This window comes from Balaenoptera physalus, assembly GCF_965194825.1.
Source record: "Balaenoptera physalus genome assembly, chromosome: 16".
NCBI classification, from domain to species: Eukaryota; Metazoa; Chordata; class Mammalia; order Artiodactyla; family Balaenopteridae; genus Balaenoptera; species Balaenoptera physalus.
In genome coordinates, this window is record NC_138898.1 from 89,367,067 (window position 1) to 89,379,528 (window position 12,462).

General features: G+C 63.4%; 2 protein-coding genes across 2 annotated transcripts in view; one reads left to right on the top strand and one right to left on the bottom strand.

Annotated features, from left to right (window-relative positions):
* Window positions 1-9,542, top strand: part of RADIL (Rap associating with DIL domain) — a gene marked incomplete at its 5' end in the record, with an annotated part of 57,855 nt that extends 48,313 nt beyond the window's left edge. The window contains 7 exons of the mRNA XM_082431536.1: window positions 297-469; window positions 5,219-5,369; window positions 6,348-6,520; window positions 6,664-7,015; window positions 8,040-8,179; window positions 8,571-8,710; window positions 9,209-9,542. Coding sequence (XP_082287662.1) covers window positions 297-469; window positions 5,219-5,369; window positions 6,348-6,520; window positions 6,664-7,015; window positions 8,040-8,179; window positions 8,571-8,710; window positions 9,209-9,314 — 1,235 coding nt within the window. The 3' untranslated portion in view covers window positions 9,315-9,542. The remainder of the gene's footprint in view (window positions 1-296; window positions 470-5,218; window positions 5,370-6,347; window positions 6,521-6,663; window positions 7,016-8,039; window positions 8,180-8,570; window positions 8,711-9,208) is intronic.
* Window positions 9,543-9,681: 139 nt separating this feature from the next.
* LOC309645852 (uncharacterized protein) lies at window positions 9,682-12,392 on the bottom strand. The gene is made up of 4 exons (XM_082431620.1): window positions 12,077-12,392; window positions 10,909-11,142; window positions 10,624-10,746; window positions 9,682-10,341 (listed from the first exon to the last, which is right to left on the bottom strand). Exons 1-4 carry the CDS (start codon window positions 12,380-12,382, stop codon window positions 10,168-10,170), a joined length of 837 nt encoding a protein of 278 aa, XP_082287746.1. The 5' UTR covers window positions 12,383-12,392; the 3' UTR covers window positions 9,682-10,167.
* Window positions 12,393-12,462: the final 70 nt, after the last annotated feature.

Genomic DNA, 12,462 nt, shown 5'->3' on the forward strand with positions numbered 1-12,462 from the left:
GGCCCTCTGCACTTGGGGTCGCGTGGCTGTCACCGCCCCTCCCTGCCCCGCCACCTTCACCTCCCACCTCCATACCCACCCACCCGTGCCCAGAGAGGGGTCTGGAAGCAGGTAGTTGTCTTAGAAACTGACGTAAGGTCTTCCGTCTGTCCAGAGGCCCGGGGTGGGGGGGCGCAGGAGGAGGACAGGGCTGGGGCCCAGCCGGGCCTGGCTCCCTCGGGGGCGGGCGGGCGGGCAGCATACCTGCCCTGCGAGGGCTGCCCGACATCACCCTCCTTCCCTCCCTCCATTCCCAGGGCCCTCTCTGAGTTGCTTCCACTGGCCCAGAGGCGTCCAGGCCTGCACCCGCCTGCAGCAGCTCCTGGAGTGGACAAGGAGTGCCGGCTTTGGCGAGGCTGGAGAGCGCTTCTTCCGGAAGCTTTCCTGCACGCTCAACCTGCTGGCCACGCCCAGTGCCCAGCTCGTCCAGGTGGGAGGGGTGCAGAGGGTGGGGGGCAGCGGGCGCAGCGAGGATGGGGCGGCGCCCTGGGTGGTCGCCCTGGGGTCAGCAGCTTGCAGACCAGGAGGGGCTCAGTGGGCTTGCAGTGGCTTAGTCCACAGCTGTTCCCACCTGCAGGCAGGATAACGGCCCCAGGATGTCTGTGTCTAGTCTCTGACCTGCGGCTGTGGCCACAGGGGGCCCTGCTGATGTGGGGAGGTCACCCCCGGGCACCTGGTGGCCCCGTTTAAGCACACGAGTCCTTAAAACTGGGAAGATATTTGCAAACGATGAGACCAACAAGAGCTTAATTTCCAAAATCTACAAACAACTCATACAGCTCGATATCACAATAAAAAAATGGGCAAAAGACCTAAACAGACATTTCTCCAAAGAAGACGTACAGATGGCCATAAGGCACATGAAAAGATGCTCAACATTGCTGATTATCAGAGAAATGCAAATTGAAACTACAGTGAGGTATCACCTCACACCGGTTGGAATGGCCATCATTAAAAAGCCTACAAATAAGAAATGCTGGAGATGGCGTGGACAGAAGGGAACCCCCCTACACTGTTGGTGGGGATGTAAACTGTACAGCCACTATGGAGAAGAGTATGGAGATTCCTCAAAAAACTAAAGCTAGAGCTACCATATGATCCAGCAATCCCACTCCTGGGCATATACCCAGAGAAAACTCTAATTCAAAAAGACATATGCACCCCAATGTTTATAGAAGCACTATTTTCAATAGCCAAGACATGGAAGCAACCTAAATGTCCATCGACAGAGGAATGGATAAGGAAGATGTGGTACATATATGCAATGGAATACTACTCAGCCATAAAAAAGAATGAAATAATGCCATTTGCAGCAATATGGATGGATCTAGAGATTGTCACACTAAGTGAAGTAAGTCAGAAAGAGAAAGACAAATACCATATGATATGACTTCTGTGTGAAATCTAAAAATATGAAACAAATGAATTTATTTACAAAACAGAAACAGACTCACAGGCATAGAAAACAAACTTACGGTTACCAGAGGGGAAAGGGCGGGGAAGAGATAAATTAGGAATTTGGGATTAACAGATACAAACTACTATACATAAAACAGGTAAACAACAAGGTCCTACTGTACAGCACAGGGAACTATATCCAATATCCCATGATAAACCATAATGGAAAAGAATCTGAAGGAGGATCATATATATATAAAATCACTTTATACCAGTAACTAACAGAACATTGTAAATCAACTATACTTCAATAAAAGAAAAAAGAGGGACGCAGAAGAGTGGGTCAGAGAGACAGGAAAGAACGAAGCAGAGGGTTGGCTCTGAAGGGGGAGGACGGGGCCACGGGGCAAGGGGTACAGCGGCCTCCAGGAGTTGGGAATGGCCCGCGGCTGGAGGCCAGCACAGGAGCGGGACCTCAGTCCTACAACCCCAGGGAAGCAGATCCTGCCCCGGAGCCGCCAGAAGGAACACAGCCCTGCAACTCTTGATTCTAGCCTGTACGACCTGTGCTGGACGTCCGACCCCCAGAACTGTAAGACTGCACTCGTGTTGATCTCACTGCCACCTTCGTTGTCATTTGTTAGAACAGCAGCAGGAAACAAAGACACCAGCTCACCCGCCTCCCTCACCTGCTGTGTGACATGGTTGTCACAGGTAATGAGTGAGACCAAGCTACCCAGGCCCTTTCCTGCCTGGCAGCGACACGGAACCCGCCCAGGTGATGGCCAGCGTGTTTGCAGGGCGGCCCCATGGACTCCGCTTCCCACGCCCTGGGGAGCAGCTCCATGTTTGAACCGCGTAGGGGACCGGCTGCCCTGTCTGCCTCCAGGTGAGGTCCCAGCCGACGTGAGTGCAGCCAGAAAGCCCCACACGGCAGTGACGGCGTCCGCAGCCACGGCCACCACGGGCAGCCGCGAGCCACTGCGTGGAGCTCAGACTTGGGCAGGGCGTCCGCCTGTGGAGGGGAAGACGAGATGGGGTCCCCCCTGGGGCGCTGCTATGCACACTGCTCTTGCCCTGGGCCTGGCGCACAGGCGTGCGCCCTGGTGAACAGTTACCACAGGGGTCCCCAACCCCCAGGCCACGGACCAGTACCAGTCTGTGGCCTGACAGCACCCGGGCCGCACAGCAGGAGGTGAGCGGTGGGTGAGCGAGTGAAGCTCCATCTGTATTTACAGCCGCTCCCCATTGCTCGCGTTACCACCTGAGCTCCGCCTCCTGTCAGACCAGCGGCGGCATCAGATTCTCATAGGAGCGCGAACCCTACTGTGAACTGCGCGTGCGAGGGATCTAGGCTGAGCGCTCCTTACGAGAATCTGACGCCTGATGGTCTGAGGTGGAGCTGCTAGCGCTGGGGAGCAGCTGCAAATGCAGATCGTCGTCAGCAGAGACGTGTGACTGCCCAGAGACCATCATAATCAATTGCTTGCAGACTCCTATCAAAACCCTATCAGTGAGTGGCACGTGAAAATTAGCTCAGGGCTCCCACTGATGCTGCATTATGGTGAGTTGTATAATTATTTCATTATACATTACAGTGTAATAATAATAGAAATAAAGTGCACAATAAATGTAATGCGCTTGAATCATCCCGAAACCACTCCCCCCCCGCGCCCAGTCCGTGGAAAAATTGTCTTCCACAAAACCGGTCCCTGGTGCTGAAAAGGTTAGGGACCGCTGAGTTACCAAGCTGGGTGCTTCGAGTTTGCCTGGTTTTCTGTGGTTTTCCGTGGTGTTTGTACTTCAGTACAAAACGCACAGCAAGGAAGGAGCGGCGTGGCACTGGCCACTCGGCTGCGCCTCTCCCTGCACAGCTCGGGGCTGCCCGCTTCTTCCTCTGGCAGGAGACTGGGGTCTATTCCTAGAGCATTTAAGACTGAGGGTCTCCAGGCTGGGACACGGGATCTCATCCTGAAGGAGGGGGCATCCCGGCGGCAGAGCTCCCATCACGTGCTGGAGCCCCACGCTCTCGCCCACCAGGCCCGGGCCTGTGCCCTCCAAGCAGGGGGCGGCCAGCTTGGCAGGGCTGACGGTCAGCGACAGCCCAGGGCAGGACGGAGGGTGCTGACACTGGGCCTCCACAGCCACCCAGCCAGGAGAGGGAGAGGGAGGCAGGGAGTGAGGCAAAGAGGCCTCAGGCCGTAGTTTGCCTCCCTCTAAACGGACTATTCAGGGAGAAGAAACTTACTTGAAAAACCATTTATATCCTCAAAGATAAGGGAAGATATAGTATCCATAACATAATAACAGGATGCTATAAATAAGAGAACAAAGAGAATTCTTGGAAGTTAAAACTACGACAGCAGAGATGAAAAGTTCAATAGCAGGGTTGGACGATAAAGTCCGGGAAATCACCCAGAAAGCAGAGCCAGCAAGACGGAAGAACAGGTGTTCGCTCTTGCTGGGTGACTGCTCAGCGCCGTCGGGGAACCCGCCGACAGCAGCCTCGGAGGAGCACAGACGTGGCGAAGCGTGGCTTCTAGGAGGAAAGTCAAAACCACCTCCGGGCAGACGAGGCCGTCCTGCGCTGGCATGTGCTCGGGGTGGAGGTGTCAGGAAGAGGCCGCTCCTCCCCCCTCCCCCACGTAGCTTAGGATGCTGTTTGTCCCTTCAGTGTAGATACCCGATAACCACCGCCCAGGCCTCTTGATGTGGGCAGTAAAATCAAACGTGGGAGAAACAGAGAGGAAGGAAGAAAGAAGGAAATTAAGGGACCGGTCAAGTGAGGCCCCACATCCGAGCAGCATGAGGCCGGAGAGGGCAGAGCAAACAGGGAGTAAAGATAAACCAAGACAGTTCCCAGCCCGCTCGACCCGAGTGTCCAGACTGCAGGTGCAGCCGGTGGGTGAAAAGCACAGTGGCTGAAACAGACCTGCACCAAGACCCGCTCGCAGGATTGCAGAGACGCCGCTGAGCTTCCAGAGAAGGAGAGCAGCTCGGGTCCTGGAGGTTAGCGGTCAGGATGGTTTCCGACTTCTCAGGAGCGAATGCGGGAGCTGCCTCCCAAATTCCCTACGAGGCTGACTGCAGCCTGGGGTCCTGATGGCTGGGACCGTGGCCTGAGGACGCTCTCCCACGCCAGGCCCCCAGCGTCCCCCTGGCACAGGCCTCCCTGGGGAGCTCCTCCAGAGCAGAAGGAAAGGGTTCCAGGAAGCAAGACGGACGGAGACGGTTCACTCAGTGACGTGAGTGCACCTTCTCCTACAGCTGCTGTTTGTCTTCTTCCAGGGCGCCTTCCCTGCCCCTGGCTCCCAAGCCAGTCTCGTGTGGCACCTAATGCTACAGTTGTGCCTTCGTGCAGGTCTTCGACCTGCTTGATTTCTTGCACACGGTACGAGGCAGGGGTCCTATTTCACGGCCCCCTAACCTCCCAGTAGTCTTCCCCCGTTTCTCAGCCCCTCGAGGTGCTGTGACCGGGCTTGCTCGGTGGGCAGGGCACCCAGCGCGGTGCCTGCTGGCCTCTCCTGGGAACGCCCCCCCGCCACCTGACCCGGCTCTCACCCTGGACGCCCACAGGCATGGGGTGAGCTGCCCTCTGCACCGGCCTTGACCTTGGCCTCGCTGACCTCGCTGTCCCGCTCGGACGCCCCAGGGCGGAGCGTGTGCTGGCGTGGGGAGCCCTGGGCCCCTGCCCCCCCCGGAGCTCCCAGAAGGCAGGCCCTCCCCGGGGGGGGCGGGCTGGGCCCCTGGCCTTTGACCAGGAGCTCCTCCTTGTCAGCAGATGAGCTGGGCGAACCTGCGGGCCGCGTTCCCTGCCCTGAGCCCCGCGCAGCTGCACCGCCTGCTGACCCAGTACCAGCTGGCCTCGGCCATGGGCCCCATGAGCGCCTGGGAGCCGGGTGCCCAGGACAGCCCCGCGGCCTTCAAGTCAGGTGAGGCCTCTCCTCTGGGTGGAGCTTGGAACTCGGGCGTGGCCCGTGGGCTCCTTGACCCCCAGGTCCCTGGGTCCCCAGGTGGGGGACAGGGCAGGACACCCGAGGAGGAAGACGGCCCAGGGTGGAGGCTCCCCTTTGCCCCCAGGCTCTTGGTTCAGGTCAGAGGTCCCCACTGCCCCTCACGGGGCCTCGCCGGGCGCACGGCCACCAGGAAGAGAGCAGGGTCTCCACACCGGGCGCCATGGCACAGCCCGTCGGGAAACGGTGCTGAGCACGCTTGCCCTGTGTGTATCACGTGTGGAGACAGACGTACGTACGTGTGTGTGTGGTTTTTTATGAGTTAGTCGTGTATCTCCTCATTAGCAGTGTGTACATTATAACGCAAGCAAAAACGGAAGGTAAAGGACGGGAGAAGATCCAGATAGAAGTAGGGCTTCGACGCCTGGTCACCTGGGGCTTGGACCCTGGGCGCTGTCCCCCGCCCCGTTCACTGGTTCATGTCCAAGGCCTTCCGCGGAGGGAGGGGGCTCTGTGCTGGGCACCGGGAGCGAGGTGGGGGCTGCCGTCTTCCCTCCGTGTGGAAGGCGCGTGTGTCCTCGTGCGGAGGCCAGCACGCAGGCAGGCTGTGCCCAGCCCGGTGACATGTGCGCGGTGCAGGCAGCGTGGCCGCGGGGCCCGGCAGGAGCAGGTGCCGGCCTGGGGTGCCGGCCTCTGGGCCGAGTGAGCTGGGCTCCAGGCGTGGGTGTGCGGTGGGCCCGGGGGAGCCGGGGGCCGCAGGCGGGGCGGGCGTGGAGCCCAAGTGCCGAATGGTGGCGCCGGGCTTCATCCCGGGTGCTCGCTGGGACTCCGGAGGCGTGAGAGCGCCGTACGGGCTCGTGCGGCCCCTCCCGTGTCCCCGGGGTCCCACGGCATCAGGCGGGGGGTGGCCGGGCAGCTGCCTCCGGGCCGGGGGTCACGCCGCCCTCGCCCCCGCAGAGGAGGTCCTGGAGTCCTACGAAAACCCCCCACCCATCGTTTTGCCGAGCGAGGGCTTCCAGGTGGATCTGGAGGCCGACTGCCTGGACGACAGCCTCCACCAGCACCTCCTCTACATCCGCCACTTCCTGTGGAGCCTGCGGGGCAGGCCCGCCCGGCCAGAGTGTCTCCAGGTACCGGGGTGGGCGCGGCAGCGGGGGCTCCCGTGGCCCTGGGAGTTGGCGGTGCTCCCGAGGCCGCGGAGGCTTGGGGGCCCCCTCTGTCCTCCCAGCACGTTGGGCTGCTCGGTGCTGAGTTCTGTCCCCCCCTCCCCCAGGGCCCGCACCACACCAGCCCCGAGGGCCACCCTGAGGACCAGAGCTGCACCCTGGCTTCCAGGGACCCCGGCAGGGGAGCCCACGAGGCTGGCCCGGAGCGCCCTCCTCCTTCCGCGGGGGACCCCCAGGCACAGGGCCCTCTGGGAAGGCCGCCAGGCCGCGTGAGCCGCGGGGGGCCCCATGCCGGGGACCCACATGGGGACCCCTCATGCCTGCTCACGCCCCCCGGCACCCCGCTCAGCCTGGAGCCCGCTGTCCCCGACTGGCCAGAAGCCAGCAGTGCCTGCGGGGAAGCGCTTCCGGAAGGGAGGAGGAACGGGCCGAGCGGCCCGAGGTGTGCAGCCCCGGAAGGTGAGCCCCGAGCCAGGCCCGCGCCCGCACCCCAGTCCTGGCCCTGCTGGCGCCTGGGCAGCTGCCTCGGGGTCCTTCCCCTGCGGGGTCCTGGTGTCGCGTCTAGCCCAGGCTGTCAGAGTTGCCCACGAACGCCTGTCGCCCTGGACACAGGACAGGCTCCTGGGGCAGCTGGGGAGGGCACCGCGTGGCTCAGGCCCGGGCAGCTGGGGACCCGGAGAGTCACTCTGCCCAGGGGAGAGGAAGGATGTCTCCATGACGTGTGTTGAGCCCCAGAGCGGATGCGAGGCCAGCGGGATCGGGGCGGGGGGCGTGGGGAGGGGGGAGCCGGAGCCCTAGGCGTCCTACGGGCAGTGTGGGCACTGGGCTGGCCGGGCTGTAGGGCAACGAAGGGCAAGCATCCTCCAGCCCCGCCCGGCCCCGGCGAGTCCTCAGTGCTCTTGCCGAGCTTAGAGGGTGCCCTGAGGGCAGGGGTCACTGGGACCGAGCTGGGCTTGAGGCAGGACACCTCTCAGCGACCTGGGTGGCGCCCCGGGAGGGCACCACAACTGACCTCGTGGGGACAGAGAGGGCGCAGGACCCTCAGGGTGGGGAGCAGCAGGGCCCAGCTGAAAAGAGCCCCAGCTCCGGAGGGGGCCCTGGGAGCAGGGGCCGACACTCGGAGGGACAGACGTGGGGTCACCACTGAGAAGTGTGGTGGGAGAGGGCAGGGGGAGGGAAAGCAGAGCCTCCTTCTCAACCTTCTGGAAGCAACCGGCCTCTGAGAGGGGCCGGTGTCCCGGGGCAGCACAGGGTGCCCTGACCCCCATCGCCCTGATGGTGGTCCGGGTCTGGCTGTTCCCCTTCTGCCCAGACGGACATCTTACTGGACCTTTGTGAGCACGTGTCCCTTTGGAGCAGCCAAGCCAGGATGTCCCTGGGTCCGGACTCCTGGGCAGGCGCAGGCCCCCGGGGCAGAGTCTGGACAGAGGACTGAGCCGCCGGCCCCTTACCTTACCCTGCTGCACCTTTCTCGCCCGCCCAGGAGACTGTGCGGCCCCGGCGGCCGAGCCCCCTCTGGCCCCCTCCAGCCAGAGCTCCAGCACAGACGACTTCTGCTACGTGTTCGCGGTGGAGCTAGAGCGAGGCCCCTCTGGGCTGGGCATGGGCCTGATCGACGGCATGGTGAGTGATCCGCCCCGCCGCTTCCTGCAGGCCCCCAGGCTCCTCCTCTTTCCCAGAGACGGGCCCACAGCTGGGGTGGTCACAGGCAGGCGGCGGGCGGAGGCCCACGGCCCTGGGGACCAGGGGCTGGTGGGGGCGTCTCCTGGGATTTGTGGGAAGGGAAAGGGCCTGAGCAGCAGCTGCTTCCACCGCCTGCACCCTCAGGCCTCGGGGCGTCTGTCCTGGGCCTGCGGGGACTCTGATGGTGTCCAGCGCTGTCCTTGAAGACACACTGATGACCACACAGTGAGCCCCACCAGGCCAGGCCGGGGGAGGGGCGGAGGTGGCCCCGCCTGGAGACTTCTGGGTGTGAGGGGCCCACGGAGGCCTGAGGCTTCCGCTTCTCCCCCAGCACACACCCCTGGGCGCCCCAGGGCTCTACATCCAGACCCTGCTCCCGGGGAGCCCCGCGGCATCCGACGGGCGGCTGTCGCTGGGAGACCGCATCCTGGAGGTGAACGGCAGCAGCCTGGTGGGCGTCAACTACCTGAGGTACCGCGCCCTGCCCCCCCGTGCCCTGCCCCCCGCACCCTGCCCCCCCGTGCCCTGCCCCCCGCACCCTGCCCCCCCACGCGCCCTGCCCCCCACGCGCCCTGCCCCCCACCCCTCAGCCTGTGGGAGGCCACGTCCACCCTTGGGACGTTGGAGCTGAGTAAATAGAGGCACAGCCTGGCTCCCCACGGCCACCTCCCGTCCTTCCCCCCATTGGCCCTCCGATGACACGCCAGTCCCCGCAGGGGCTCAGGCACCTTGGGGTGGGGCGGGCTCTGGACCAGGCCGCGAGAGCGCAGGCTCCGTGATCCCGGAGCTCCGTCCCAGCTCGGGGGGCTCAGGGTTACTGACTGTAGCTGTCCACTTGGGGTGATGGCTGGGGGGTGGGGGGTGGGGTCGCCCCCCCGGCACCTCCAGGAGGCTCTGCCCGCCGGACCGGCAGTGAATCCTCACCCGGAGGGCTCTTCTGCACCGTCCCCATCCCTTCTCTGCTTTCAGAGCCGTGGATCTGATCCGACACGGGGGAAAGAAGGTGCGGTTTCTGGTTGCCAAGTCAGACGTGGAAACGGCCAAGAAGATCCGCTTCCGCACGCCCCCGCCCTAGGCGCCGTGCAGGGGCGGCCCGGGCACCTACACCTGCGGCTCCCAGGTTACGGCCCCTTGTGCCAGGCTGTTCGGTGTGGTGCGTCACCCGCAGGACACTAGCCGCAGTCCCTAGTGTACACTTCATTTTATTGATACGACAGATAACACTAAGTTGTGATGCTTGTTACAGAGCCTTTGTTTGAAAATTTGAATGTTATAGATTCAATAAACTATCTTTCGTATTGTAGAGGGTGGCGGGGCGTGGAGTCTGGGTGGGCACCGTGCTGGCCCCCTAGAGGGGCTGCCGGAGGTGGGGCGGTGCCCTCTGAGGAACAGCTCCCTCCCTGCCAGCGCGGGAGAGCCTGGGGGGACACGGGGCGCGCTGGGGTGCCGGGATGGCTCTGGCTCGCTCCTCGCCTGCCTTCCACCCTGCCCGCAAACAAGGAGCAGCGAGGGAGACGTGGACAGCCCCCAGCCGCCGAGGGCAAGGGCCAGAGCCGCCCCCCATCAGAGGGGGCTGCACCCTCGGTGATGTCACACTCAGCACGGTCCCAAAGAAAGGGTCTAGAACCCCCCAGAAGGTTATAAAGTGAGAGTCTTGACCCACTGTGGGTATCCAGGCTTCCTGCCCCGGACTCACACCCCTCCTGATGTCCTCTTTGGTCGCTAAAGCCACGGCTGGGCCCTAATACCAGGCTGGCCGGTCCCAGGCTCTCAGTCTGCGGCCCGGCTGGTGTCCACCTGGTGGCCGTTGCTTCACCCTGGTGGGAGGCGCCTCCTGCACCAGCCGCTGACCGTGCGCAGGGCCGTGTTGGTGTCACAGGGGCAGCGGGCGCGGGCACCTCCCGGCTGGGTGTCTTCGGCAGGTTTGGTCATGTCCGCCTCCCTGGGCTCTGGGCTGGGGTCCTCCTCTTTGACAGGAACAGAGACTCTGGGGACGAGAGGGTCCCGGCCAGGCAGCTGCAGACACACCCCTTACGTGGAAAGGGGTCTTGTGGAGGAACCAGCGGCCGGAAGGTGTGTCCCAGGCACTGGGCCTCGGGCAGCTGTGGGCGCAGAAGAGAGTGCAGATGGGGGCCCGGCCCTGCGGGCGCTCGGTACCAGGTGTCCGGATTCCACCTGCCCTGAAGCAGTTCCCAAAACGCTGGATGAAATGTACTTTAAAAAGTCAGTTAAAATGTGCTGTTGAACCCCCCCCAAATTCCGAAAGCTCTAAACCGAAATGAGGGCACAAGTTCAGGGAGGCTGGCCGCTGACCCGAGGCCTGCCGAGCACCACCCCACCCCCGCCCCCCGCGGAGTTGCATGGCGATGGGGGACTCCGCGTACCGCAGAGTTCCCGCAGGGAAAGGCTGGGGCCCCGGGGAGGGCTGGGGCCCCGGGGAAGGGGGAAGACCTCCGAGATCCGCTTCTCGCCGGCAGGGGGCGGGTGCTGAGAGCCCTCCGAGCACTCTGCAGGGAAGGACACGCTTCATTCCGGGACGTTCTTTGAGGTCAGCACTGTGATTATCCCCATTTTGCAGACGAGGAAAGTGGAGCACAAGGGGACTGTCATTTTCTACATCAGTCGGCCAGCGCCATAAATGCGGTGAGGACAACCTGACCTGAGCCCACCTCTGGAAGCAGCCACCCTCGTCTGCCCTCGGCGCGGCTGCAGTGGGCGCCCGGCCCAGGTGAGTGCGCCCGGCTCGCGCGCCATCCTCCGGGCCGCAGCCCTGCCCGTGTCCTCACGGCCTCCGAGGCCCCGGCGGCTCTGCCGCTGCGGCTGACACGCCTGGGACAGCCCGGCCCCGCCGGATTTGAACTCGGGTCGTTGGACTGGACTTTCAGCCACCACAGAAGTCTACCCTGCAAAGATAATGGTAAGGGAACGTTTCTAGAGCGGCCTTGGCTCTGTGTGAAGCAGGGAAAAAAAGTCCTCTCAAAATCCGTATTCTCAAACTGGTTCGTAGGCACGTTTGAGAGTCAAACTTGCAATATCTGAACGAACGACGTGAAAAAACTGAAAGCTGAGCATTAATTGGCATCTTGGCAAATTGAAAAAAAGCATTTTCTCTAGGTGTCACATCCTCAACCCTGGCCTCCCTGGACCCAAGTCCGGAGGGCTGGGTGGGCCGGGCCGGCAGCACAGGTGGGCGAAGGGCGTCGCCGGGGCTCGCAGGGCTGGGTTGGTTCCATCCCGGGAGGGTCAGGTGTCCTTTGGCACGCCCCGCACCGGTGCCCCACGGCTCGGCTCTGCTCCGCGCACCACCTGTCGCTTCTCGGAAAGCATCCTGGGGCCGGGACGCCAGCCAGAGGTGTCCGCCCCTGCGGCGCCCACCCGGCCCCCCTCAGCCTCCTCGGCGGCGGGCGTTTCTTAGGGCGTCTGGCGGGGGCAAAACCGGCCGGGGGCGGAGGCACCGGACCGCAGGAGTGGGGCCGGAGCCTGGGGGCGTGGCTAGGAGCGTGACCAGAGTTGGGGCGTGGCGGAGCCCGAGGGCGTGGCTAGGAGCGTGGCCGAGTTGGGGCGTGGCGGAGCCCGAGGGCGTGGCTAGGAGCAGGCCTGGACGTGGGGCGCGGCGGAGCGGGCGGGCTGGGACTTTCGGAGCAGCAGCACCACCTGGTGGCCGAGCCCCGCCAGGTGCCCGGGGAGCTGGGGCGCAGCCTGGGGGGCTGGTTTACCAGCGGGGCGGGGCCTGACTTGAACGGGACAGCGGTAGAAAGCGCTCGACAGGAGTGGGTATGTGTCTTGCCCCACCACACCCAGCGTGTCTCCCCCACTTGGCGCAAGAGCAAAGCGCACCCGGACTTGCTCCCAGTAAGGCTTCTGGCGGCAGGTATCGTGGTCACTGGGTGCACTCTGCTGGGTGCCCTGCCCTTCCTCCTGCTCATAGGAGGCTGCAGGTCTGCAAAGGTGACGGCACCTCCAGCCCACCCAGCAGGGGCCCCAGAGCCCCAGCCTTATCGTCTTCAACTTGCTCAGGAGCGGGAGAAGGTCTAAAACCCATTTTCCCCAGTGGCAGCTGCCACCTCGGGGAGGTTGACACTGCTTCCTTTCTGACTGCATGTGTTTGTTAGTGATCTGTGGTTTCTGGACCATCTGGGACATGGGCTGAACGGGGCCCCCGGACGCCGCAGCAGCTGCGGGGCTGCCTGTGGGGCTCCCTGCTTCCTGGGTGGAGGGAAACA

Bases quoted from the DNA above. Each gene is read 5' to 3' on its own strand.
- LOC309645852 (XM_082431620.1), bottom strand. From the start codon at position 12,382: ATGTCCCAGATGGTCCAGAAACCACAGATCACTAACAAACACATGCAG. The intron at 11,143-12,076 runs GTGCGCTTTGCT...TTATCTTTGCAG, and splicing joins CTTACTGGGAGCAAGTCCGG to GGTAGACTTCTGTGGTGGCT. The intron at 10,747-10,908 runs GTGGGCTCAGGT...CCTTCCCTGCAG, and splicing joins GAGGGTGGCTGCTTCCAGAG to AGTGCTCGGAGGGCTCTCAG.